Source organism: Lontra canadensis, unplaced genomic scaffold (genome assembly GCF_010015895.1).
Source record: "Lontra canadensis isolate GAN:19392208 unplaced genomic scaffold, GSC_riverotter_1.0 scaffold24, whole genome shotgun sequence".
Lineage (NCBI taxonomy): Eukaryota > Metazoa > Chordata > Mammalia > Carnivora > Mustelidae > Lontra > Lontra canadensis.
In genome coordinates, this window is record NW_022631018.1 from 1,280,641 (window position 1) to 1,304,359 (window position 23,719).

The window sequence follows — 23,719 nt, forward strand, 5'->3', positions numbered from 1 at the left end:
TGAAAGATTCTGAACACATTCTGCTGCCTTTTTTAAGGTCCCTAAACCCAGAAGCTGCCTCGTTCCAGTCCCACCATCCTCATGCCCTCAGTCTGGCCCCGTCAGACTCGACTGGTGTAAAAAGAGGCCCGGTCCTCTGGACAGGAGGGCAGGAGAGGTGACCTGCTTTGTAATGCTTCTAAGCCTCCCTGTGAGACGTGAGCCCACAGCCACAGTTTTCCCATCTCTGTTACACTTGCTTATGTCCTGTGAGAATTATCTTGGACTTGGTCTAAATTTCCTTTGGTATAATCTTATCCCTACTTCAACTTCTGGGCCCCTTGGGAAGCCTTGAGCAAGGCTCCCAATTCCTCTTCCCCTGCTTTAATACCTCGGTCTGGACTAGCCCTGTACAGATTAGCTCACTCCCAATGCCATGCCCTCCTAACACCACCTGGCTTCAAAAACCAAGCTCCCCTTCCCTAGCATGGCCTGTGTTCTTTTTTGTTTTTTTTTTTTTCACCTTATTTTAAATTATTTTTATTAACATATGTTGTATTATTTGCCCCAAGGGTACAGGTCTGTGAATCATCAGACTTACACATTTCACAGCACTCACCATAGCACATACCCTCCCCAGTGTCCATCACCCAGCCACCCTCTCCCTACTTCCCCAACCCCCAGCAACTGCCAGTTTGTTTCATGAGATTACGAGTCTCTTACGGTTTGTCTCCCTCCCGATCCCATCTTGTTTCATTTTTTTCCCTCCCTACCTCCCACGACCTCCCGCCCTGCCTCTCAAATTCCTCATATCAGGAAGATCATATGATATTTGTCTTTCTTTGACTGACTTACTTAGCTCAGCATAATATCCACTAGTTCCATCCACATCATTGTAAATGGCAAGATTTCATTTCTTTTGATAGCTGCACAGTATTCCATTGTATATATACACCACATCTTCTTTATCCATTCATCTGTTGATGGACATCTAGGTTCTTTCCATAGTTTGGCTATTGTGGACATTATTGCTATAAACATTGGGGTGCACGTGCCCCTTCGGATCACTACGTTTGTATCTTTAGGGTAAATACCCAGTAGTGCGATTACTGGGTCATAGGGTAGCTCTATTTCTAACTTCTTAAGGAACCTCCATACTGTTTTCCAGAGTGGCTGTACCAGCTTACATTCCCACCAACACTGTAGGAGGGTTCCCCTTTCTCCACATCCTTGCCAACATCTGTCGTTTCCTGACTTCTTAATTTTAGCCATTCTGACTGGTGTGAGGTGGTATCTCTTTGTGGTTTTCATTTGGATTTCCCTGATGCCAAGTGATGTGGAACACTTTTCCATGTGTCTGTTGGCCATTTGGATGTCTTCTTTGCAGAAATGTCTCTTCAGGTCCTCTGCCCATTTCTTGATTGGATAATTTGTTCTTTGGGTGTTGAGTTTGATAAGTTCTTTATAGATTTTGGATACTCGCCCTTTATCTGATATGTCTTTTGTGAATATCTTCTCCCATTCTGTCAGTTGTCCTTTGGTTTTGTTGACTGTTTCCTTTGCTGTGCAAAAACTTTTGATCTTGATGAAGTCCCAATAGTTCATTTTTGCCCTTGCTTCCCTTGCCTTTGGCGATGTTTCTAGGAAGAAGTTGCTGTGGCTGAGGTCAAAGAGGTTGCTGCCTGTGTTCTCCTCAAGGATTTTGATGGATTCCTGTCTCACATTGAAGTCTTTCATCCATTTTGAGTCTATATTTGTGTGTGGTATAAGGAAATGGTCCAGTTTCATTTTTCTGCAGGTGGCTGTCCAATCTTCCCAATACCATTTGCTGAAGAGACTTTTTTCCACTGGACATTCTTTCCTGCTTTGTCGACGATGAGTTGACCATAGAGTTGAAGGTCTATTTCTGGGCTCTCTATTCTTTCCATTGATCTATGTGTCTATTTTTGTGCCAGTACCATACTGTCTTGATGATGACAGCTTTGTAATAGAGCTTGAAGTCCGGAATTGGGATGCCACCAACTTTGGCTTTCTTTCTCAACATTCCTCTGGCTATTCGGGGTCTTTTCTGGTTCCATATAAATTTTAGGATTATTTGTTCCGTTTCTTTGAAAAAGCTTGATGGTATTTTGGTAGGGATTGCATTAAATGTGTAGATTGCTTTAGGTAGCATAGACATTTTCACAATATTTATTCTTCCAATTTATGAGCATGGAACATTTTCCATTTCTTTGTGTCTTCCTCAATTTCTTTCATGAGTACTTTATAGTTTTCTGAGTACAGATTCTTGGCCTCTTTGGTTAGGTATATTCCTAGGTATCTTATGGTTTGGGGTGCAGTTGTAAATGGGATTGACTCCTTAAGTTCTCTTTCTTCTGTCTTGCTGTTGGTGTATAGAAATGCAACTAATTTCTCAGCATTGATTTTATATCCTGACACTTCACTGAATTCCTATATGAGTTCTAGAGTTTTGGAGTGGAGTCTTTTGGGTTTTCCACATAAAGTATCATATCATCTGCAAATAGTGAGAGCTTGATATCTTCTTTATGGTCTGTGTTCTTATGGGGCTCTCTTCCAGCCTGCTGACATCTTGCTAGACAGGAGACCCAAACCCCAATGATGTGTCTTCCTTTCCTAACAACGCTGCTTAGCCATCATCAGGCCGGAGGCCTGCTGCCCGGGGATCTCAGAACACCTTCCAAACAACAGTAGACATCAAATACAGTTGGAGAGAAATCCAAGCCCATGGTGCAGAACAATGAACCTCATGGAAAGGAAAAGCCAGTCCCTTCCCACAACACAGGCCATGGTGCTCCCTTCCTTCCTGCAAATGGTCAGTCTGGGAAAGAGCACTGGATGTGGGGGTTGGGGAGGGAGAGGAGATGGAGGGGCACAGGGATGGGCCACTATGTGTGTTCCCACAGGAACCACCATTCGTGGGAGAATGATGCAGACAGGGCATTCCCCCTCACCCCGAATTAGCTGTGTGGATGGCTTTCCTGAACTTCATGTTTTCTGGAAAAGAAATAAAAAATGGCCATGCCTGGAGATTAGACAAGATGAAACACAGGAAAGTTCTGTAAGCTATAATGGACACTGTTTGGAAAGGCAGCAAGGGAAACAAAGCCAAGTGCAGGGTGAATCACAGCCTTAACAAGTGTATTGACCTCTGCTCTGGTCTCTCTGAAGCAGAGAGGGCAGATCCACGATCAGGGACCCTGATTCTAAGAGCTGCAGGTACAAGGATCCCCTGTACAAAATAGCCTCCACCCACCAAAAATGACACGTAATTAAATTAAGCTCATTGTGTCTACAGACTATGAGCACATTTGGGGTTTGCTGGAGGTGAGCTCAGGCAAGGCTGTGAGCTGGGACAGGTGGGACCCCATCTGCGCCCACTGCTCTTTGGGACCAGTGCAGTTTTAACTGAGGGACCATGCAGAGGGGTCCATCTTTGGGCCTCCCCAGACAGGGAAGAGGTAGGCCCAGCCTCACCTCTGCGAGAGCCATCAAGGATGCAGGTGACACCATTGGGTTGGCCCTGGGCTGAGACAAGCAGGGCCCCCATCTTTGCTAGTTATCTGTGGCAAACATTTACTGCTAACCCCAAGCTCTGAACAAGAAGCTCAGCCTGCTCCAGGGAGTTTACAGGCTCTGATAAGGACTGCAGAATGGCCCCAGGCCTTCCACCCGAGGGTCCGGAGACCATGTTCTCTACTATTTACTACTCGCCCACCCTCTGTAAGCTTCTTGAGGGTGCTCAGCCCCATCATATTTGTGTTCCCAAGGTGGGGGTCAATGCCAGGCTCTGTGCTGAATGACTAGTAGGTAAAGAATAAGTGAGGGGAATGACATAGGTTTCCCATGAGTATCATGTTGAGACACAAAGGTCTCAGTGGAAATGCTAGTCAAGGTCATGATCAGGGATCTTAGGGATGCATTGTATCTGAGAGGCAGGTCAGGACCAGAATGGAAGAGGAATGACAAGCTATTTTCACACAAGTTCCCTGAGGCGTAACTCTTACAGGATCTGGGGTCGTGTGTTCTAAGGATCTAGATAGGACCTGCTCAAAACCCCATCTGCTGAATTAGTCCTTATTGTGTCACCTGCGTCCACCAATGTGCACCCCGTTCTGAGCTCAGCCCCTTCATCTGATTGCCACAAATGAGAAAAAGATCATTCCATGTTACCGGCAGTCCGAGAGGACAACACAAAAACCATAGAGACCCCCCAGATCTTAAAAGCTGTTTGCACTCACAAACCTGCTGGGATTTTCAATGGGCCAAAAAACTCAACAGAGCCCCACCAGCCTCAGCCAGTTCCTTCCTCTGGATCCCCTTTCTTCCTTATCCCACTGTCTCTGTCCACGTGCTACCATGCACCTGTATAACTCTTCTCATTCTGTTGTATCGAGTAGTCCAGCTCTTACCATATCTACTCCCAAACCCTGGCATGGTCAACTCATCACGGGACAAGTGAGAATGAAAGGCTATCTCTTCTGTTGGTGGCACAGAGGACAGCAGGGAGCCCGAGTCCTTGGAACCACACCCACTCTCCCTAGAAGACAGTATAATTTAAAATAACAAAATAACATCCCCCTTCCCGTCATCTTTACCATGTAAGGAAAGGTGTGTCATTTATCTTTGCAGATGAATCTCTTAATGGTCCAAAGTCATGCAGGGGAGTGTAGAAGATGGAACTGCCAAATTTTGATACTCCTTTCTTAGTGCTCTTCCCACTGTCCACAGCAGATGAGCCCAGAAGGCAAGGCTGTGTGTTGGGCTGGCACGCTGCATACAGAGACTTCCCCCATCAGAGCTGGTCGTTCCTGTGTCTAGAACGCACAGAACTCCAGGTAACTAAAGTAGAGCTTTACGAAGACACAGGATTCCAAGTCTGTGCCCATAGATGGTCTGTAATCTAAGGAAGGAGGCAGAGTACGCCCACAGGACAAAGTGCATGAGCAAATACAGTAACCTGGGGACAGAGAGGAAGGCTCAACAAACATGTGCAGCATTAAGTGCATCGTGGAAGGCTTCCCGGAGGTGGTAACAGCCCCTTGCTTTCTTTTCTCTTTGTTCAAGTTGGACCTCAGGGGCAGAAGGTGAAGTTAACATATTCCGCACATTGTAGCTGATTATCACAGGTCTATGCCAGGCTCCTCTCACGCTTTGTATGCTTTTCGCTTTGCTTCTCCCCATCTCGTTCCCTTCCTTCCACAGACAGCCTTTCTAACATTCAGTGTGACCCATTTTTTGGGTTGTGTTCTTGAAAATGGGAATTGTTGATCTGTACACTTGCATTTTAAATTTATGGAGACAGTATTAGCTCACTTTGTTTGTTTTGGCTTTTTGTTGTTTGTTTGTTTTTTCACTAAGTGCCATGCTAAGATTTACCACTGTTTTTCTGGTCTGTCTGGCCCAGTGCTTTCAACAGCTGTGTTACCCTGCGAGGTGGCATCTGCCTGACATGACTCCCCCAGTCCCCTGTGATGATCCCTTGAGCTTGCTTCTAATTCCCTGCACCATAAACAACATAGCAATGTACATCTTTCACATGTGACCCCTTATATTGCGTTGAGAAGGTTTGGGGACATAGACTCAGGAGCAGAATTGCTTCTCGTGCGGACTTACCATGGCTAAGGGACATGGGTCTCTCCCTCCAGGGGCTGCTCTGGCTACACCCCCACCAGCCCTGCCCCTAAATTCCTACGGCCACTCCCGCCCTGGGCACAAGTCCATTTTCTTTTTTTTTTATTTTTTAATTTTTTAATAAACATATAATGTATTATTAGCCCCAGGGGTACAGGTCTGTGAATCGCAAGGTTTACACACTTCACAGCACTCACCATAGCACATACCCTCCCCAATGTCCATAACCCCACCACCCTCTCCCGACACCCCCCTCCCCGCAACCCTCAGTTTGTTTTGTGAGATTAAGAGTCTTTTATGGTTTGTCTCCCTCCTGATCCCATCTTGTTTCATTTATTCTTTTCCTACCTCCACCAGATCCCCCACGTTGACAAGCCTGTTTTCTGATTTTTGCCAGTCCTACCAATATAAAGTAAGAGACCACCGTGGTGTCAGTTCGCATTCCCCAGATTAGCCATGAGTGTGGGCATCTCTTCACTTTCTTGGTAGCCTCATTGCCCCTTAGGACGTCAAGTCTCCCTTCTTTCTCTTGATGATTTGCAAGGATTCCTCATATGTCCTGAAAAGACCTCTTCTCACCCAGCCCATGTGTCTCCGCTGCTGTCGTCGCCCGCGGGGACAAAGGAACCCATCTGGCTGCCGTTCTTCACGCCCTCCTCCTGGCGATATGGGCTTGGTGAGGGCCACAAGCACAAAGGCATAGCAACCCCTTCCTCCCCACCCCTCCCCTCTGCGGACCTGGCCTGAGGACTGCAGTCTAGGAAGACTGGTAACAGACAAGAAAACCTGTCCCCTGTCTCCCCGGGGGCTAACCTGCTGTGTCAATTTCACGAGTTAATAAATGATTGCAGAAGCCTTAATTGCCTCAGAAGTAATTGAGATCAGAGGTGCTTAGGCCCCACTCAATTAACTTGTGCTCCTCAGGGGGCTGAGCGGGGAACAGGGGGCAGCCGGTCGTTAATTACACGTTCTGTGGCCAGCTGTGGCTGCCTTGCCTGCCCACGTCGCTCAAGCATTGAGCAGGTGACTCTGCCTCAGTGAGCTGAAGTCACAGACCCCTGGCCTTGGGGGGGTGGGGAGTGGGACCCTCACTTCCCAGTACATCCTCTCTGGGTGGCCTTTCATTCTGCAGCCCCTCCCCCCCACAAGCCTCTCCAGGAAGAATGGCCTTTAAGATTCCCCATCACTGACCTCTTGGGGGGGCCCCACCCCCTCCCTGGGGTTGCCATGTTCCTATAGCTCTCCTGTACTCCCCCTTTCCTCCTCCTTCTGGCCCACTATCCTCAAGGACATGGTCCAGAGCCGGTTTCCTGGACTGCAGCAGATGATGCCCCAGCTCTGCAAGGTCACCTACACCCCCCTTCCCGCCCCCTGCTGCCTGCAGCCTGAAATCCTCCCAAAGACTTTCATTCCTACCTCATCTCTAAAAGGGGCCAGATGGGGAGATGCAAGCCCGTTAAAAACACAGATTCCTGGGCCCCTCCTCTGGAGATGCTGCCTTGGTGGGTCTGGAGTCTGTTTTTTGACACCTGACTTGGGTGATTGTTACTGTCAAGATAATTTGGAAGACCCTACTTCAACCATCTTAGCTCCTGGTGAAGTAAGTGTGGGAGAGACTGCAGCCTCATGGCCGGCCTGGCTATGCTGCTGCTCCATCTCTATCTTGCTGTGTGTGGTGAAGCCAGTCACATGTCCTCTTTGATTTGGTTTCTTCATCTAGGAAATAGATACTGGGCCAGATCTCTTAGAGTCCTTCCATTTCCACGGATCATTTTTCTCTCAGTAGCTGGGAGGTTAAACGAGCATAATGTATGATTTGTGCTCAAGAAACATCTATCTTTCTTTCTTTCTTTCTTTCTTTCCTTCCTTTTTTTTTTTTTTTTCTTTGAGCATCCCTTTACTTTAGAATGTATTCCGTGGGGGCACCTGGGTGGCTCAGTGGGTTGAAGCCTCTGCCTTCAGCTCAGGTCATGATCCCAGAGCCCTGGGATCGAGCCCTGCATCGGGCTCTCTGCTCAGCAGGGAGCCTGCTTCCTGTCCACTCTCTCTCTCTGCCTGCCTTTCTGCCTACTTGTGATCTCTCTCTGTTAAATAAATAAATAAAATCTTAAAAAAAGAAAAAAAGAATGTATTCCATGGAAGAAATTTTCTCTTGCCTCTGGATAAAAACGTGGGCCAGTCCCATTGCTTGTCACCCACTCTTAGGTGATAGCCTGTGGTACCACTCAGCTACAGCTACAATCTCAACGTAGAAGTTGGAATTGTTGGATCACTGACAACGTGTTCTCCTTTGGGCCAGTTTGGATCTGCTTCGGGTTGGAAGCTGCAGGGGCGGTGGGCCGTGTCCCTCTGCTGTCTGTACTTCCCCAACTCTTCCCTTCCTTCCCCCGCCCCCCCAAGAGGGTCTGTTTCACGAGCTGCCACATTGAAATGGGGAATTCTTACCGGTCAGAGAGCAGGGGAAGCTTCAAAGGGGCTCTTGATTTTGTAGATTTTTTGTGTATGTGGGCTCTTTGGAGGTTGCCTGCTGGGCCCCTCTCTCCTTCAGCTCCCTTACCCCAGGCAGACACATCAGCCCCTGTCCAGGCATCTCTTGCAACTTCTTGCTCAGCCCCCGTGCACCTGGATGTCCAGCCGCAGTTCTTCTCACGCCTCCGGGGGGCGCTCCTGGACAGGACTCAGGAGAGCCAGCCCCCGCCAGCCCCGGGCCTGCCGCCCTTGTGGGCTCAGGTAAGGGATTCATGGTTCAGCAGCAACTTGCCAAGGAAATCTTCCACACTATATCTTCACAAATTTGTGACCCATCTGTATTTTTCAAAGTGGGAGAAAGGCTCCTGGATCCTGAAATAGACTATTGACATTCCCGTGTGTGTTCCCCTGCACGGGGCTGGGGAAGAGGGACCTGCCCCAAACTCACGGGCGTCCTCTTGTTTCTATCAGTTGACATCTCAGTCAAAAGTTAGCTAGGAGGGGCGCCTGGGTGGCTCAGTAGGTTAAGCCTCTGCCTTCAGCTTGGGTTATGATCTCAGGGTCCTGGGATCGAGCTCTGCGTCGGGCTCGCTGTTGAGCGGGGAGCCTGCTTCCCCAGGAACCCCCCCACCCACAGCCGCCTGCCTCTCTGCCTACTTGTGATCTCTGTCTGTAAAATAAATAAATAAAATCTTAAAAAAAAACCCAACTTAGATAGGAAACATCTCCTTGGACATCCAGCTACCCATGACTGCCATTTTAACGAGAATAAGAACATCTTTGAGAAAAGAAAGCCTGAGTGCCCACAACATCCCGGGCCGATCATAGGCAGGAAGGCCTAGATCTGGAGGAGACGTGAAGGTAGGCCTGGGCCAAATCTGTGGGTGAACGTGGGCCTTCTCAGCTTCTCCCAGAGTTCTGCTCCTGAGGCCTGAACTCAGATGAGATTCAGGCCTTGAGACATTAGTGTGCCCTTGACCTCCAGCTTGTGGCTGCCGCGGAGAGCCCCGAGCTGGTCAGCCCATCCCTGTGGAAGGTGGCTCTGGGGATCCAGTTATCAGTTGGGTTCCCTTCCCAGTACAAGACCCCCAGCGGGGCCTTACCCTCTCAGGACAATGAGCCGAGGGAAGCCTCACTGGAGAGTGTCCTCCTTCCCACTCTTCTCTTCCCAGTCTATGCCCAGACTCTCCTGGAAATCATGTCGAGTGGATATTTAAAGAATTTTCATTTTAAGGGACCCCAGGGATTAGCTTATACTGGATTCGTAAATGTCCTGGTAGGACCTCGCCACCCCCTCCTCCATCAGCACGCCAGCATGAGCGTGTGACCCAATTGTCCTGTTGGCATGTTGTCCTGAAGCAGGTTGGGATTTTGGAGTGAGGGACAGGAGTGTGCGGCTGTGGGCACTGGGAGTATGGACAGGCCCAGGGAAGGATGGGGAGGGAATGGGAAAGAGGTACGTGTGGCCATAGAGAAAAGAATCAGCCACGTAGGCAACAAGGACACATTCATCAGGGGACAGGCCAGAATTCTCCAGGAGAGTGTGATAGAAGTAGCTAGACCCCTTTCCCCACCTTAAGCCTCGCTTCCCAGAATAGGCAGAGGCTCGTGCCTGCCATCCTGCTACTGTGTTGGGCCGAGGGTTCCACACAATGGCACTGAGGGAAGGAATCAAGGACAGGACGGGATGTGGCCTTACAAGCCTGTCTTCAGGTTCCTAGGCTGGGGGCCTCAGAGACTGAGGCAGCCACGGAAGCCAACAGACAAGTCCCTTTGGGGAATGTCCACTCAGTCTCGGAGTCTGTCTGTGCTCTCGCCCTCCCTCTCCAGCTCTCACAGATCTTCCTCTCTCTTCTCTGGCAGGAACTGATGCCCTTGGCCATGAAGCACCCCCAACCTCTGTCTGCTCGGGCGCAGCCTGCATGACCGAGCCATCGCTGTCCCAGCTGTTTTGCGTAAGTGTGAGCAGCAGGCTGAGCCTCACCCCCCAGGAGAAGGTGACTGGGCCCTGGGTGGGGAGGGGTATTGGTGGGGAGTGAGGTCCAGAAAGCCCTGGTTGCAGGGCAGGTCCTGGGAATCTTTAGTTGGCAATGGGTTTGTCAACTCTTTGGCTGCTCTTGCTGCCTGACTTGGCTACCACAGAACCCATCTGCCAGGCCCTGGGAGGGAACCTCTTGCTTCCAGCCTTGGGAAGCTCAGCAGGAGGCAGCTGGGTAGGATGAAAACTCCACAATACTGACCCTTGCGTCCTGACTTGTTATTGTATGACTTGAGGGGAGTCACTTAAAGGTCCAACTTTCTCTCCCGCATGTGGGGGTTTTGTGGGGTTCCGAGGTGCATCTGTTATCTTTTGCAGCATGACAGACTCCCACAAACCTAGCAGCTTGATACAACACACACTGACCAGCTCACAGCGTCTGTGGGTCAGGGCTCCAGGCACGGCCAGCTGGGTCACCATCTCAGGGCCTGTCATCAGGCTGCCTTCAAGGTGTCTTGGGGCTTCAGTTTCATCTTGAAGCTCGCCTGGGGAAGGACCCACTTCCGCTCTCACTTGTGATTGTCCAGCTTGATTTACGTCACTGGGCGGAGGGCCAGAGGCCACCCCCTGTCCCTGGCCACATGGGCCTCCCAATGTGGTAACTTGCTGCGTGCAAACCAGCAAGGGAAGGAGAGAGAGGGAAGGAGTTGGCAGCAAGAAGGTGGCCGAAATGGCATACAATCTATTCACAGAGGTGACATCCCACCGCCTTTGCTGTGTTCTGTTGGTTAGAAGCAAGTGACAGATGGCACCCCCCTCGAGGGCAGGGGAGCACACTAGGCATGACTACAAGAGGGAGGGCTCATTTGGGGCCATCTTAGAGTCTGCCCGTCCCTGGAGGGGATGGAAATGGAAGCAGCGTTTAGACTGGAGAGTGCCGTTTAGACTCATTTGCACTAGTTGCCAGAAAATGAACCCACCTGCAATGACAGGAGCCCTTGGAGATGGAGATTTAAATGCTAGATTGTACCATGACCACGGGGTCCGCAGGGCAAGAGGCTGGGTCCTGGCTTGTTCCCCGCGTGCCCTTCACAAGTGCCTTCTGGGTTCCTGACTGTAAGGCCACATTGAAGCCGACATCTAAAATGTCTGGGGCGGTCCTTTTCCCCCGCAAATGACTCTGTTTGAAGGACTCTCTTAGAGTCCCCAAGGGACTCTTGCATACGTGACTCTCACTTTTCCCTCACAAGCACACTGGTAAGCTGAGTTTTTTTGTTAAGCTTTCTTTCGCAAGTGAGAAAGGAGGTCAGCCTCCAAGATGGGGTAGCTGCTAAATGGCACAGCTGGGCCTCCGATGGGCCTTCAGATGTGTGCCTCTGCCATGCCCCCCCCCATTTTCCAGCCACTTCTGTGGAACCGCTGCATGGTACCCAAAGAAGGGAGGCCAGGCGTGGAGGTCAGAAGGAGGGAGGGCTGTGTTCTTATATAGCTTCCTCACTCCCTGTATCCTAAAACAGGCTAACATCTCAGGGGGCGAGGCCAAGACTTGCAGGTAGAGTGAATCACTGCTGCCTTCCGCTTCAGGTCACTCCACAGGCCTCTCTTGGCTCAAACGGCCCTCCGTGGTGAGTGTCTGAGCAAGCAGGGTCAAGTGCAGTCACATTGTCATGAGGGAACATACATTCTCTCAAGGCTGAGGTTCATCACCCGCCCCCTATCACGCCCCCCCAAATGCCCAGCAAATCCCGGAAGCGTGGCCCACCATGCATCTGGGCAAAGTCAGTCAAATTGGACTTGAACAGGGACGCTCCGGTCTGTGAGACGGGATGGGAGCTGAGCCATGCAACTTGCTGCCCCCCGGTGGTTTCAGTCAGGATCATCACTGTCAGGCCGGCGAAGGATGTCCTATATCTGGCCCAGGATTAGCAAACACACGTTCATCAAGCACGCGCCATATATAACACTGCAGGGGTAGGAGCCCGATCGGACACAGCTCCTGATCCCACAGGACTTCTCATGTACCCGAGGAGTCAAGATGTTCCCACGTGAAAGCGAACAAGCATCCTACCAAGTGAGAGTTTGGAAAGTGGCCCATGGAAAGACTTTGAAGTGGGAATCCAAAGAAAGAGAGAGAGAGAGCACCACGATGGGGGATCCAGGGGGTCTCTCAGAGCACTGGAGGGTGGGCAGGATCTAAACAGGTAGAGAAAGCAGGCTCATGAACTCTGCTACCAGCAGCCCCTCAGGAACGCCTGTGGCCTCCGAGAGAGTGGGATGCCAATCCTTGCCTGGCTCCCAGCCTCTCCCACTTGGTGCCTACCCTACCTGGCCTTTGCAGAGTCCTTACAGCTCCTGGAGGCCCTCATGGTCTCTCACGCACCTGGGCTGTTGAGTCTGCCCTCTTCCCTTGTCTACCTACGGGTCAAGCTCCCACTCAGCTTCTAGCACCCAGCTCCAGCGAAACCATTTCCAGGAACCTTTCCCAAGTAGTGAGTCGCTCCCTGCTCGGTGCCCCCGCAGCCCCTGCTCTGTGTGTCTTAGGCCGTACCACAAGGTACGTTAAAGTGCCTTGTCAACCCTAGGCCCGGAGCCTCCTAAGAACTGGGCCTGCCTGGTGGAGAGATGATTCATGTAGGGGGACGGCAGGGGGTGAGCATGCCGGCACGCGGGGCAGGCAAAGCGTGGCGGGGTGCGTGAGGATGGCAAGCGGCAGATGGTGTCTGAGTGAAGAACAAGGTGCCCCTCCTCGAGGTGGACACAGCAGGACCTACGGCTTCCGGCGTGGACGGCCGCTCCCCTTCCAGCCCCGCTTGGCCTCTGAGTAATGAGCAGCCTCCTCTGGCAGAAGCACGAATGGGGGGTGGGGGGGGGCGAGGGGAGAAGGGGAGGCGGGGGGAGTGCCCACCTGGAAAGAGGGTGATGATTTAGGCTGTCACATCAGGTACCAGAGTTGGACATCCCAGGGGGACACCTGAGTGAAATGTCCTTCAGGCCGCAGCGGGAGGCACAGGGGAGGCTGACTTGGGAGCTGCGGGCTTGTCGGTGACGCTCCCAGTGACCAGGACAGAGTGCGGGCGGTAGGGAGGGGGGCTTGCGGACTAGTCTAACCCTTGGGCCCTTTTTCAGGGGCAACAGTCTTCTCCCAATAGCTCTGTTCCTGTTACTGTCTTGCAGGTCTCTGTTCCCGTCACTGAACGTAAGTGCTCACGGTCATTCTTCCTCAAGATGCCAAGGCTCCTCCCGCCCTCCCGCTGCAGGGGCACCACCAGCCTTGTCCCCACGTGCCCGGGGGGCGGAGCTTCACCCGCATTAGCGGGACCGTTCTCAACCTCGCCCCCACGGTCTGGGGGCCAGAATGCTGCCTGTTGCCCACTCCCTCTGGGTTCACCTTGCCCTTGTCTTGCACAGGAGTTGGAAAGAGGACAGAGATGCCCCCAAAGGAGTGTGGGTTGGAGTCAGGGTAGAACCAGGTGGAACTTGGGAGATTTGGCCCCTGTCCCCTCCACCTGAGTCTGGGGCTCGGGGGGCCACTGCTCTTTGTGTGATTGAGAGTGTGGCCTCGGGGTGAGCCAGGCTGGGCAGAACCTCAGCCAAACCAGTGGAAGCCACAGTTCGTCGTGAGTGACGCAGGGGTAATAACGAACTGTCCCAAAAGGTATTTTGAGGGTTACCTGAGAGGAGCGGGGAGAGCTTAGGGAAGTGCCACAGGCTAAGCCCCCAGGAAAGGAAGCTGTCATCTTTGTGTCTTGGATGGAGCCACGAGGTGAGGCCAGGCCGAGTAGGATGCGAGGAGAATTAGAGAGAGGCACGGCAAGCTTTGAAACTGAGCAGAGGCCAAGAGCGGAATTATGCTCTCCATTAGTGCTCTGCTTCCGCTCTTCCCTTGCTCATCTGTGACCCCCCCCAATCCCCAACCCTCACCCCCCAGGTTAGCCTGGCCCAGGCTGCAGCCTCTCTCTGCCTTCAGGAAGTCCCCAGTGTCTCAGTGCCCGTGGCCCTTCTCGCCCAGTTGCCCTCAGGTCCTCCCTGCCTCCACCTATGCAGGAAGTCCCAGGAGGCCTCTCCGCCCTCCCCCTCCCCTGCGCACAGTGTGGCGGCTCCTCACCTCCCTGTGCTCGCATGTCTTTGCAGAGTTTGATGGGGTGTCGGGCGGATGACAGCGGGAACAGTTGTGATCACTGGCGGAATCCTAGCTACAGTCATCCTCCTCTGCATCATCGCCGTCTTGTGCTACTGTAGGCTCCAGGTCAGTCACCAGAGGCCATCGGCAAACCACGTCCCCATTCTAGTGGCAGAAACTGGACCCACTTCCAGGGTGACAAACCTCAAAGCCAGGAAGTGTGGGGGGCTGGGAATCGAGGGTAGCCAGACGGGAGCCATGTGTCTCTCACACTCTGTCCACTTCAGGGGTTTCCCCAAAGAGACTGTGCTGGGAAGACAGCTGGTCACTGTGTTGTGTCTCCGGCATAGCTGAGATGTCAGGAGTGGTGGGAAGGGTACCCCTCTGGGGGAACTGTGGCCCCACCCCTGTCCTCAGTAGACACGGAGGTCCTGCCTCTCTCGACCTCAGCCTGCAGGGAACGCTATGAAGTAGGGGGAAGGAAAAGGGAAGGTATTGGTTTGGCAAGGCTGGGAGTATGTGCTGGTGGGACGTGGGTGTCTGGTGCTGAGTTTTAGTCATCAAAAAGCGCTCTGTGCAGTGTCCTTGGTGGACAGGGGCATGGGCGCCTTTGTGCCCCGCAAGGGGAGCCTTGGCCCTCAAGCGTCCCTCCCCACTGTCCCCTCAGTACTACTGCTGCAAGAAGAGCAGAGCCGGAGATGCAGATGAGGAGGAGGAGGATCGCGACCTGCCCCCACACCCCAGAGGCCCCAGCTGTAATGCCTGCAGCTCTCAAGCCCCCGACGGCCGAGGCGGCCTGGCGCCTCTCACCAGCGAGCCCTGTGGCCAGCCGTGCGGGGGGGCGGCCGGCCACTGCACCGCCTGCTCCCCGTACAGCTCCCCCTTTTACATACGGACCGCTGACATGGTGCCCAATGGGGGCGGAGGGGAGAGGCTCTCCTTTGCTCCTACGTACTACAAGGAAGGGGGACCCCTGCCCCTCAAGTTGGCAGTGCCCCAGAGTTACCCGGTGACGTGGCCAGGTTCTGGGCGTGAGGCCTTCACCAATCCAAGGGCTATTAGTACAGACGTGTAACCCCCTTCACCCCTGACCCCTCCACATACCTACCCATGCTGCTGTCCCGCTGCTGTCCTGGCAGGAACACCAGGGAGCAGCGGGGGACCCCTCCAACAGCCCACAAGGACATCTCAGTGTTGTTTGTTGGTTGTTTTGGCTTTTCTTGCCCCACAGTGGAATTAGAGCTGCCCAGTGCATTGAGAACCAGGGCAGGGCCAGGCCCTGTGGCCCGCAGGTGGGGGCTGGCAGGACAAGTGGGCAGCTGGGCCTCTTTCTGTGCCTGAACCTTCCTCCGCCAGCACCAGCCCCACTGCAACCCCTCTTGCTTCCCTTGCTCCCCACCCAGCTTTGGACTGTGAGAGGACAAGCAGCAGAGAAAGCTAAGTGAAGGCTGCCTCCACCCCAAGACTCCTTGAGGGATGGAAGAAGAAAGGGGACCTGGGGTGAGGAGAGATGTGAGAAGTAGGGCACGGCAGCGTCTGAGAAGGGGACGGAAGGTGTTCAGGGGATCTCTTCAGGACCTGCTTGCTGCAACAACACCGAGACCCAGGTCCCAAGCCAGTTTTGTATTTGGTGATCATGGGGACTGTGGTCCCTGCCGCTGTTCCAATGTGGACATTGATTCTGGAACCTGCTATGTTCCCCTTCCTCGTGGGACACCCTGAGTGGACTTGGAAGGCCATGGTGTAAGGTTCTTTGTGGGGAATGCACGAAAAAAGGGAAGCCTAACCTTGTCTCCCCTCCCCACCCACCCCAGTCCTCCTTTTCTGCCTCTGGAACCAGCTGCCACTGTTGGAGAACCTTGTTGAAGTTTTGTTACTGAGTTTGAACAGCTGGGCGAGTGAGACCTTCTTGCTGAATGTCTCTGGGGCCCGGGTTGGCCACCCTGAGCAGTGGGGGAGCAGTGCTGCGAGGGTGTGTGTGTTCTCAGGTAGGCGCACACCTGTCACCACCTGCACACATCACGGGGCGGGGCGCTGTGCCACCTCTGGGAGCCCCGGAGTGGAAGGGCTCTGATGCATGGACTAGAAAGGGAAATCTGACCTCAGACAGCGTGAGGGAAAGGTGACTGACGTGGCTAGTCCCCTAGCAAGCAGCTGGCGGGTATGGGGAGGGCCTGCAGTCTCTCAGGGACAGTGCTGCAGCCGTGAAGCCCCCCACCCCCTTCAGAGGCCCAGCGCTCTACTCAGGCACCCAGCTACATTGTCATAGGACTGGACGACTTCATTGCCCTGGGGACAGCAACCCCCCCCCCCGATTCTATGCTCACTGCCCTCCCTCCACTGGACTCCCCCAGCCCCCCAGGCTCCAGTGAAAGCCTGTTAATTGCCTGAGCCTGGCCCTCAGTTCCCACTTAGAACTCCTCTGTGGCCTGAGGGAACATACCTGATGAGTTTTCCAGTTGCCTCTAAACTTAGGGGTCCTGCTCCCCCTTCTCAGGGCACGCCTAACCCCTGGCGCTTCTGAATCACAGCCTGCTGCAGAGGGTGGGGAGGGAAGGAGCTATTGAGAAAAGCTGGGCGCAGCTGGGAGAGGGGGAGAAGGGGGAGCCTTCACCACACCTCTTGTTTCCTCTGTCTGGAACCTGTCACCTTGCATCTCAGCTGTCATTAGGACCCACTGGGTGAGGATGAGCGGACCTGGGGTCTGGTCACACTGAGGTCATTCATTGGCTCTAGGAACAGTCATTTATCTTCTCTGAGAGCCCATGTTCTCCAGGAAAAGGAGACCTGCCCAGATGGACACTAAGAAACAGCCAGGACTTCCTGAAGAGTTCTGCCAACCACGCGGCTCCTCTTTGCCTGAGTCCTGGAAGTAGCCAGATGCACCTGCCAACGGCCTGATCCAGTGCTCGGGGACGTGGACTGAGGACTAAGCCAGCACCTTGAAATACAGGGTCAGCAGGCAAAACAATTTTAATTGTGCAGTGAAAAGCAAACACGTTTGTCTGATTCTCCCCCTGGGTGATCTCAGACGTCCTTATACCAGGAGGCAGTTCTAGGCAGGAGGTCATGAGGTCTGTCTCCCAGTCCAGACGGACCAGTGTAGGACAACAACTTTAACACACGCCATCTCATCACCAGTCCTTATTGGGCCAAGCCCACTCCCCACTTGACATGAGTTGCTGGGTCTGACAGCCATTGTGACCTCCTGATGACCAGCCCTTGTGCCTTGCTGCCCGGGAATTCCACAGCCAGTCACCACAGCAAGGGCCGTTGCTCCTCACAAAACCATAGTATCGTTGTTCCTCCTTCCTTTGAAGAAATCAAGACCGTCCAGTCAGCTCTCATCTGCTTCTGGTTCTGATCTACGGGGTCCCTGAGGGAAAAGCATCTTATAGAGTCCCCTCTCCTCCCATAGCTTTCCCAGCCGAGATCTTGTCACCCTACACGTGAAATCTGGGTTTGGGGCACTGGAGAGGTGATGGGCCACAGCTCTCCCCTACACACCCCCACAGTGCATGGGGCACGATCTCCAGATTGCCTGTCCGCCTCCCTGTCGCAGGGAGGGCCTTACCCATGGAAGAGGAAGCTCACCCATTCAGCTGCGCTGCACGCTCTTGCTGTGGTGTCTGTGCTATGGGACACTATCTGGACACTTTTCAGATCGTACCCTAACAGGAAGAGAAGGAGAGGCTAGGGAGGCCCTGTCCTCTCCGGCATCTTGTCTCTGCCTCCACGTCACTGCTCCCGCTACAGATTTCCCATCCTGCATCTTTGATAACTTGGAGTCACAACCAAGTGAATGTCCAAATAAATGAGGAATTTGAAATAGAAATCCCACAGAATCCTCTGTTATTCACCCAAGGAGGGGGCAGCCGGGCATGGATTTAAGAGTGAATGCTCCTTATTATTTCCTCAAATGTCCATTTTCAACACCAAAATCTACCAGCTTCTTCTCCCCTCCTACTTCTACACTAACAGGGCGTCCGCCATGATGCCTCCGTCAGAGTTCACGCCCAGGGTGGCTGTGTTATTTGCTGGGGAAGGGCTGTGAAGTGTGGTTGCCGTTGCCCCTGAGGGGAAGGGGCCCAGGGAGCCTCACTGGGGAGCAGCCCAAGCTTCAGCCCTGCTCCTTGCCCCCAGGGGACTCCTGACAGGCAAAGGGCCTTCTCCACTACAAGTGTGGAGCAATTTTCTCTCCATCAGGTCAATGGTTGGAAGATCAGAGGGAAAACAATGTTAACCGGCCACGGTTCATATCGTATACATATATATTTTTTGCAATCTTTTTGTTGTGGTAAAATATATACATAACATACCATTTACAATTTTCACCATTTTGAGGTGCACGACTCAGTGGCACTAATTACATTAATTACATTAATTATCACCACCGTGTCCAAAGCTTTTTACCCCAAATAGAACCTCTGTGACCACTCATGTTTGAATTATTTATTTTTTTTTTAACAGCTGTGTTTTACCGTGGAATGAAAACCAAGCTTTGGAGGAGGGCCCCCTGCCTGTCCTGCCAGAAGCTGGGTCTTAGCAAACCAGTAGGAAGGCGGGTTGTTGAGGGATCGGCCCTTCCCCTTCTCCCACAGTGGACTCTCCTAAGCGAAACCTGACTTCAGGGGAACTCCACAGATGAGTGTGTTGGAATGTAACTTTGCGGGAAAGGTCGGGGGAGGCCTGGGCAGGCAGCATATTTTAAGAAGAAAAGGAAGAGGATTTGCGCAATGGAGAGAATGAACCAGCCAGGAGGGGCAAGGCTAGGTGAGTGCAGCCCGGCAGGGGCAGTAGGAGCTTGGAGGCCTGGCCTCCTTCTTCCCCGGCTGCCTGCATGCTCAGGTCCTGAGCTCAGGTCCACTGGGTGGACGGCAGAGGCCTCAGGGAGACCACTCTCAGGTCACCAGACAGAAACCGGGCATGAAGGCCATCCCGGCAGCCTTCTCGGCAATAGACCTCGCTGCACGGGGCCTGCTCCACTGAGCAGCCACCTGTCCCCTTCGTGGTTCTCACACTGCCACAGCAGGTGGACCACTGGCCACTGAGAGGGAAGGGAAGGGGGGCAGGAAAGGAGAGCAAACCAGGTGCCCACTAGTGTCACCAGACTCCCCCCACGGACTCAACCAAACAGCGGTTTGAATGCACATGGGGTTTCTGAACCCCCGGGGAGTCAAGGGAAATGTGTGTGCATCAGGTATCGGAAAAGCATTCAGGTAGGGGCGCCTGGGTGGCTCAGTCGGTTAAGCATGGAACTCTGGATTTTGGTTGAGGTCCTGATCTCAGGGTCGTGAGATCGAGCCCCTCAGCAGGCCCATGCTCAGCAGGAAGTCAGCTTGGGATTCCCTTTCTCTCTTCTCCCTCTCCCTCTGCCCGCACACCACCCTTGCATGAGTGCTCTCTCTCTCTCCACAAATAAAGGAGGATCCCTGCCTCCCCCAACCAAAAAAAAAAAAAAAAAGGAAAAGGAAAACAAAAACACCAGGAATTTTCATCCAACCTGAAATGACTTTTCACTTACAACCCGTAACCCATGCACCCATCTCCACCTGTGCAAATTTCTTCTGTCCTTTAAGCCTTTTCCACGATTCAACATTTTACTCCTCTGCCCACACTTGCGGTAATCTCTCCCTTTTTCTGGATAACCCAAACAGCCTATCTCTACCTCCCTGTGGCATTCTAAGTTGGAGGGCTGATCCTTGGTGTGCCCTCTATCTCCTCCGTAGACAGAACGTTCGCAGAGGGCTGAATTCACCACTGAGCTCAGCGCTCTGCCCCGCACGTGGTCTGCAGTCGCCCAAAGTCTGCTAAAGGAAGAAGGATGCGTTTCTCCCTATCATGAGACTATTCTTAACATTAAAAAAAAAAAAAAAAAAAAAAAGACAGGTGTATTCAGAAGGGGAGAGAAAGAAATAGAACCGTACCATAAATATAAGTGGACTAGAAAAATTGGAGTGTAGGGAGAACCCCTTTGTTCCCTTTGTACATGTCCTTGAAGTGGGTTTAGGTGACAATATTGGAGAAGAGGGAACAGCAGGTTTTATTTACACCGAAGCCCATGACTATGGCAGACATGTAATGAGGTTGTCGTCTGAGCCCCTGGAGGAAAGGATTCCGTGGCCAGTTTGCAATGGAGCGGGTAACGGGCATGCGAACCGGGTCCTGGGCTGCCTGCGGCGGGGGCGCGTGGGGGTGACCTCGGACAACTCTCCGAGCCAATCTGGAGCGCGGAGCTCAGACCATTCAAAGCCACACTCCTTCCGTAACATCTGAGGTTTCCGGTTTCCCTATCACCTCCTCGCTAGGCTCGGTCTCTTTTGGGATTTGCTCAGCCACCAGGACAGACCCTAACCAAATTAGCTGGTCACTTACTGGTTCTTCCAGGGGGAAGCTCCCCAAATCCACTCCCGCAAAACCACCCCACCACGCCTCCTGCTCCCACGCCCAGCTGGGAGAAGGCGGGAATCTAAAGTCACCCATCCGCCGCTCAAGGCTTGGCTTTTCTCCCATGCGTGTTTTTCAAGAGTCCTAGACCGACCGGGTAGAGCGGCGTCCACCCATCCTGGTGCCTCTCAAAGGCCTTGGCTTTGAACCAGAAGCGCCATGGCTGCTCAGAACTCCCTGAGCTGGCTGGGCAAGGCTGCAAGCCCGGGAAGCCATGGCTATTTCCCAGGACTTGGCACAGTGCAGACTGTCTCCTCCTGGTGCAGCAGGACCAACAGTAGCTCTGTCCCTTGAGTGGGAGCATGGGAAACAAGCACGCATGCGTGCAAACTGGGACCCATGTCTAGACACTGTTCCCAACCCACCTCCCAGAGACTGCTGGGAGCAACCCCCCTTCTCTAGCTCCACACCAGGCTCTGCTCCTGGGCCCTCCCTCCCTGCCTGGAAGCTCTGCCCCGCCTGCCTCATCGGCTCAGCCCCACCTGATGCCCACAGTCCTGGCAATGCCCAGATTGGCTGCCGCCTGGAGGGCTGATTTGGCTCTGGGGATGTGGGAAGCAACAGACCCAGGTAGGGAGGGAGGGAGACAGGACCTGTGAGTCAGGTGGGTAGATGAACTGACCAAACAGGGGCTCCTATAGCTCCCCCTCCACCCCTCCTTCCAGCTGGGCTGCTGGTGCCATGGTCTCAGAGCTTAAGACAGTAAACATGACAAATCTGGGCGTGTGCGTGGGAGCTCTGAAAAAAAGTCCAGAGTGCTGATAAAGCCATCAGTTGGAGCAAACAGCAATCTTTCATATCGCAGGATAGTTCAACAGTAGTTTCTCTCTCTCTCTCTCTTTTTTAAAAAGATTATTTATTTATTTATTTGACAGAGATCACAAGTAGGCAGAGAGAGAGGGAGAAGCAGGCTCCCTGCCGAGCAGAGAGCCCGATGTGGGGCTCGATCCCAGGAGCCTGGGACCATGACCTGAGCCGAAGGCAGAGGCTTTAACCCACTCAGCCACCCAGGTGTCCCAACAGTAGTTTCACTTACATATCTATTTATTTATTTAACTTTTTAAAAGTTGAGATATAAGTGACCTAGAGCATTATATTAGTTTTAGGTATACAGCTTACCAATTTGATATCTGCATTTATTGCAGAATGGTCACCCCAATAAGTTTGGTTAACACCCATCACCGCATATAGGTATAAATTTGTCGTTGCTGTATAGTGATGAGCCTTTTGAGATCTACTCATGCCCAAAAAATGGGTCACACTGAATGTTAGAATAGCCATCTATGGAAGGAAGGGAATGGGATGGGGAGAAGCGAAGCAAAAAGCATACAAAGCATGAGAGGATCCTGGCATAGACCCGTGGTAAGTGATAATCAGCTATGATATGCGGAATACGTTAACTTCATCTTCTGCCCTGAGGTCCAACTTGAACAAAGAGAAAAGAAAGCAAGGGACTGTTCCCACCTCTGGGAAGCCTTCCATGATGCACTTAATGCTGCACATGTTTGTTGAGCCTTCCTCTCTGTCCCCAGGTCACTGTATTTGCTCATGCACTCTGTCCTGTGGGCGTACTCTGCCTCCTTCCTTAGATAACAGACCATCTGCGGGCACAGACTTGGAATCCTGTGTCTTCATAAAGCTCTACTTTCTACAGTATTGTTACCACACTGTACATTGGATCCCCCTGACTTGGTTATCTTTTTTTTTTTAAGATTTTATTTATTATTTGAGAGAGAAAGAGTGAGAGAGAGCATGAGAGGGGAGAAGGTCAGAGGGAGAAGGAGACTCCTCATGGAGCTGGGAGCCCAATGCAGGACTCAATCCTGGTACTCCAGGATCATGACCTGAGCTGAAGGCAGTTGCTTAACCAACTAAGCCACCCAGGTGCCCATGACTTCATTATCTTCTAACTCAAAGTTTACCTTTTTTAAAAAAATATTATTTATTTATTTGACACAGAGAGAGAGAGAGAGATCACAAGTAGACAGAGAGGCAGGCAGAGAGAGAGAGGGGGAAGCAGGCTCCCTGCTGAGCAGAGAGCCTGATGTGGGGCTCGATGTGGGGCTCGATCCCAGGACTGTACGATCATGACCTGAGCCAAAGGCAGAGGCTTAACCCACTGAGCCACTCAGGCGCCCCGGAGTTTTACCTTTTTAAAGTTGATGGCCATTTAAGTTTGGATGCAAAGCTCTACATTTTCACCCTCCTCCTGCCCCCTCCTGCCCCCCTCCCCGCCCCCTCCCGCCCTGTCTATGTTTTGATATAGCAGTAAGTTCTTTTAAATACTGTGCTTCTCTAGTTCACTTGCTAGGTGTCTCCACAGCAGAAATAACAGTGGCCTAGGGCTCAGGATCTCGGGTCTGGTCGCAGTTTTGCAGTGACAAACACATGGCTTTAGCTGGTCACAGCGTCCCTCAGTTTCTCAAACCTGTAAAAGGAGGGGGTTTGACTATATGACCACTTGGACCATTTTATTTTAGTATTTCATGCTCTCCTTTCCTTACAGCTTCTTGACTGACAGGATTTTATGCGAAGAAACTTAAAGCCAAAGTGTAAAGAACCTATTGGTTATTCAAGTGTTGGGGAGGTCATTGAGAGAATATGACCGCCTGTTGACCCATGAGCTGGACCCTGGCACTCAGAGGCTCCTCATCCTCTCCCCTTCCTTGGAATGTGGGTTCCACTTGCCTTCCCAGCTCTCAGAGGCTGTTCCCCAAGGACAGAGCCTTGAGATGGTGATGTGGTTGAGACCCTCTGGATGGTGTACAGGCCTCAATCCAGTTCAAGATCTATATCACATCTATAATGTGACAGATTTGAAAAGCTATCATTTAATCTAACAAATAATTAGTATCACAAGAGTAAAATGTTACAATAAGTTGTGATGCTGAAAGTTGCTAATTCAATGTACAAAAAAATATTGTGTACTTGAAAACAATAGGGAAGCAAATTGACAGTTGATATGGATCTTAAGAGGGATTTTTTTTTTAAATAACATTCTTTTTGAGACAAACACCACTTAATTAAAATATAAATAATAATGAGGAAACATAGATCAAAGGGCACACACTTTC

At 52.1% G+C, this 23,719-nt stretch overlaps 1 protein-coding gene across 1 annotated transcript in view; it reads left to right on the top strand.

Moving 5' to 3' along the window:
* The window catches only part of FAM163A (family with sequence similarity 163 member A), a 76,150-nt gene extending 60,424 nt beyond the window's left edge, over nt 1-15,726 (top strand). The window contains exons 2-5 of the mRNA XM_032863081.1: nt 9,964-10,055; nt 13,253-13,274; nt 14,210-14,324; nt 14,866-15,726. Coding sequence (XP_032718972.1) covers nt 14,232-14,324; nt 14,866-15,273 — 501 coding nt within the window. The 5' untranslated portion in view covers nt 9,964-10,055; nt 13,253-13,274; nt 14,210-14,231 and the 3' untranslated portion in view covers nt 15,274-15,726. The remainder of the gene's footprint in view (nt 1-9,963; nt 10,056-13,252; nt 13,275-14,209; nt 14,325-14,865) is intronic.
* Nucleotides 15,727-23,719: the final 7,993 nt, after the last annotated feature.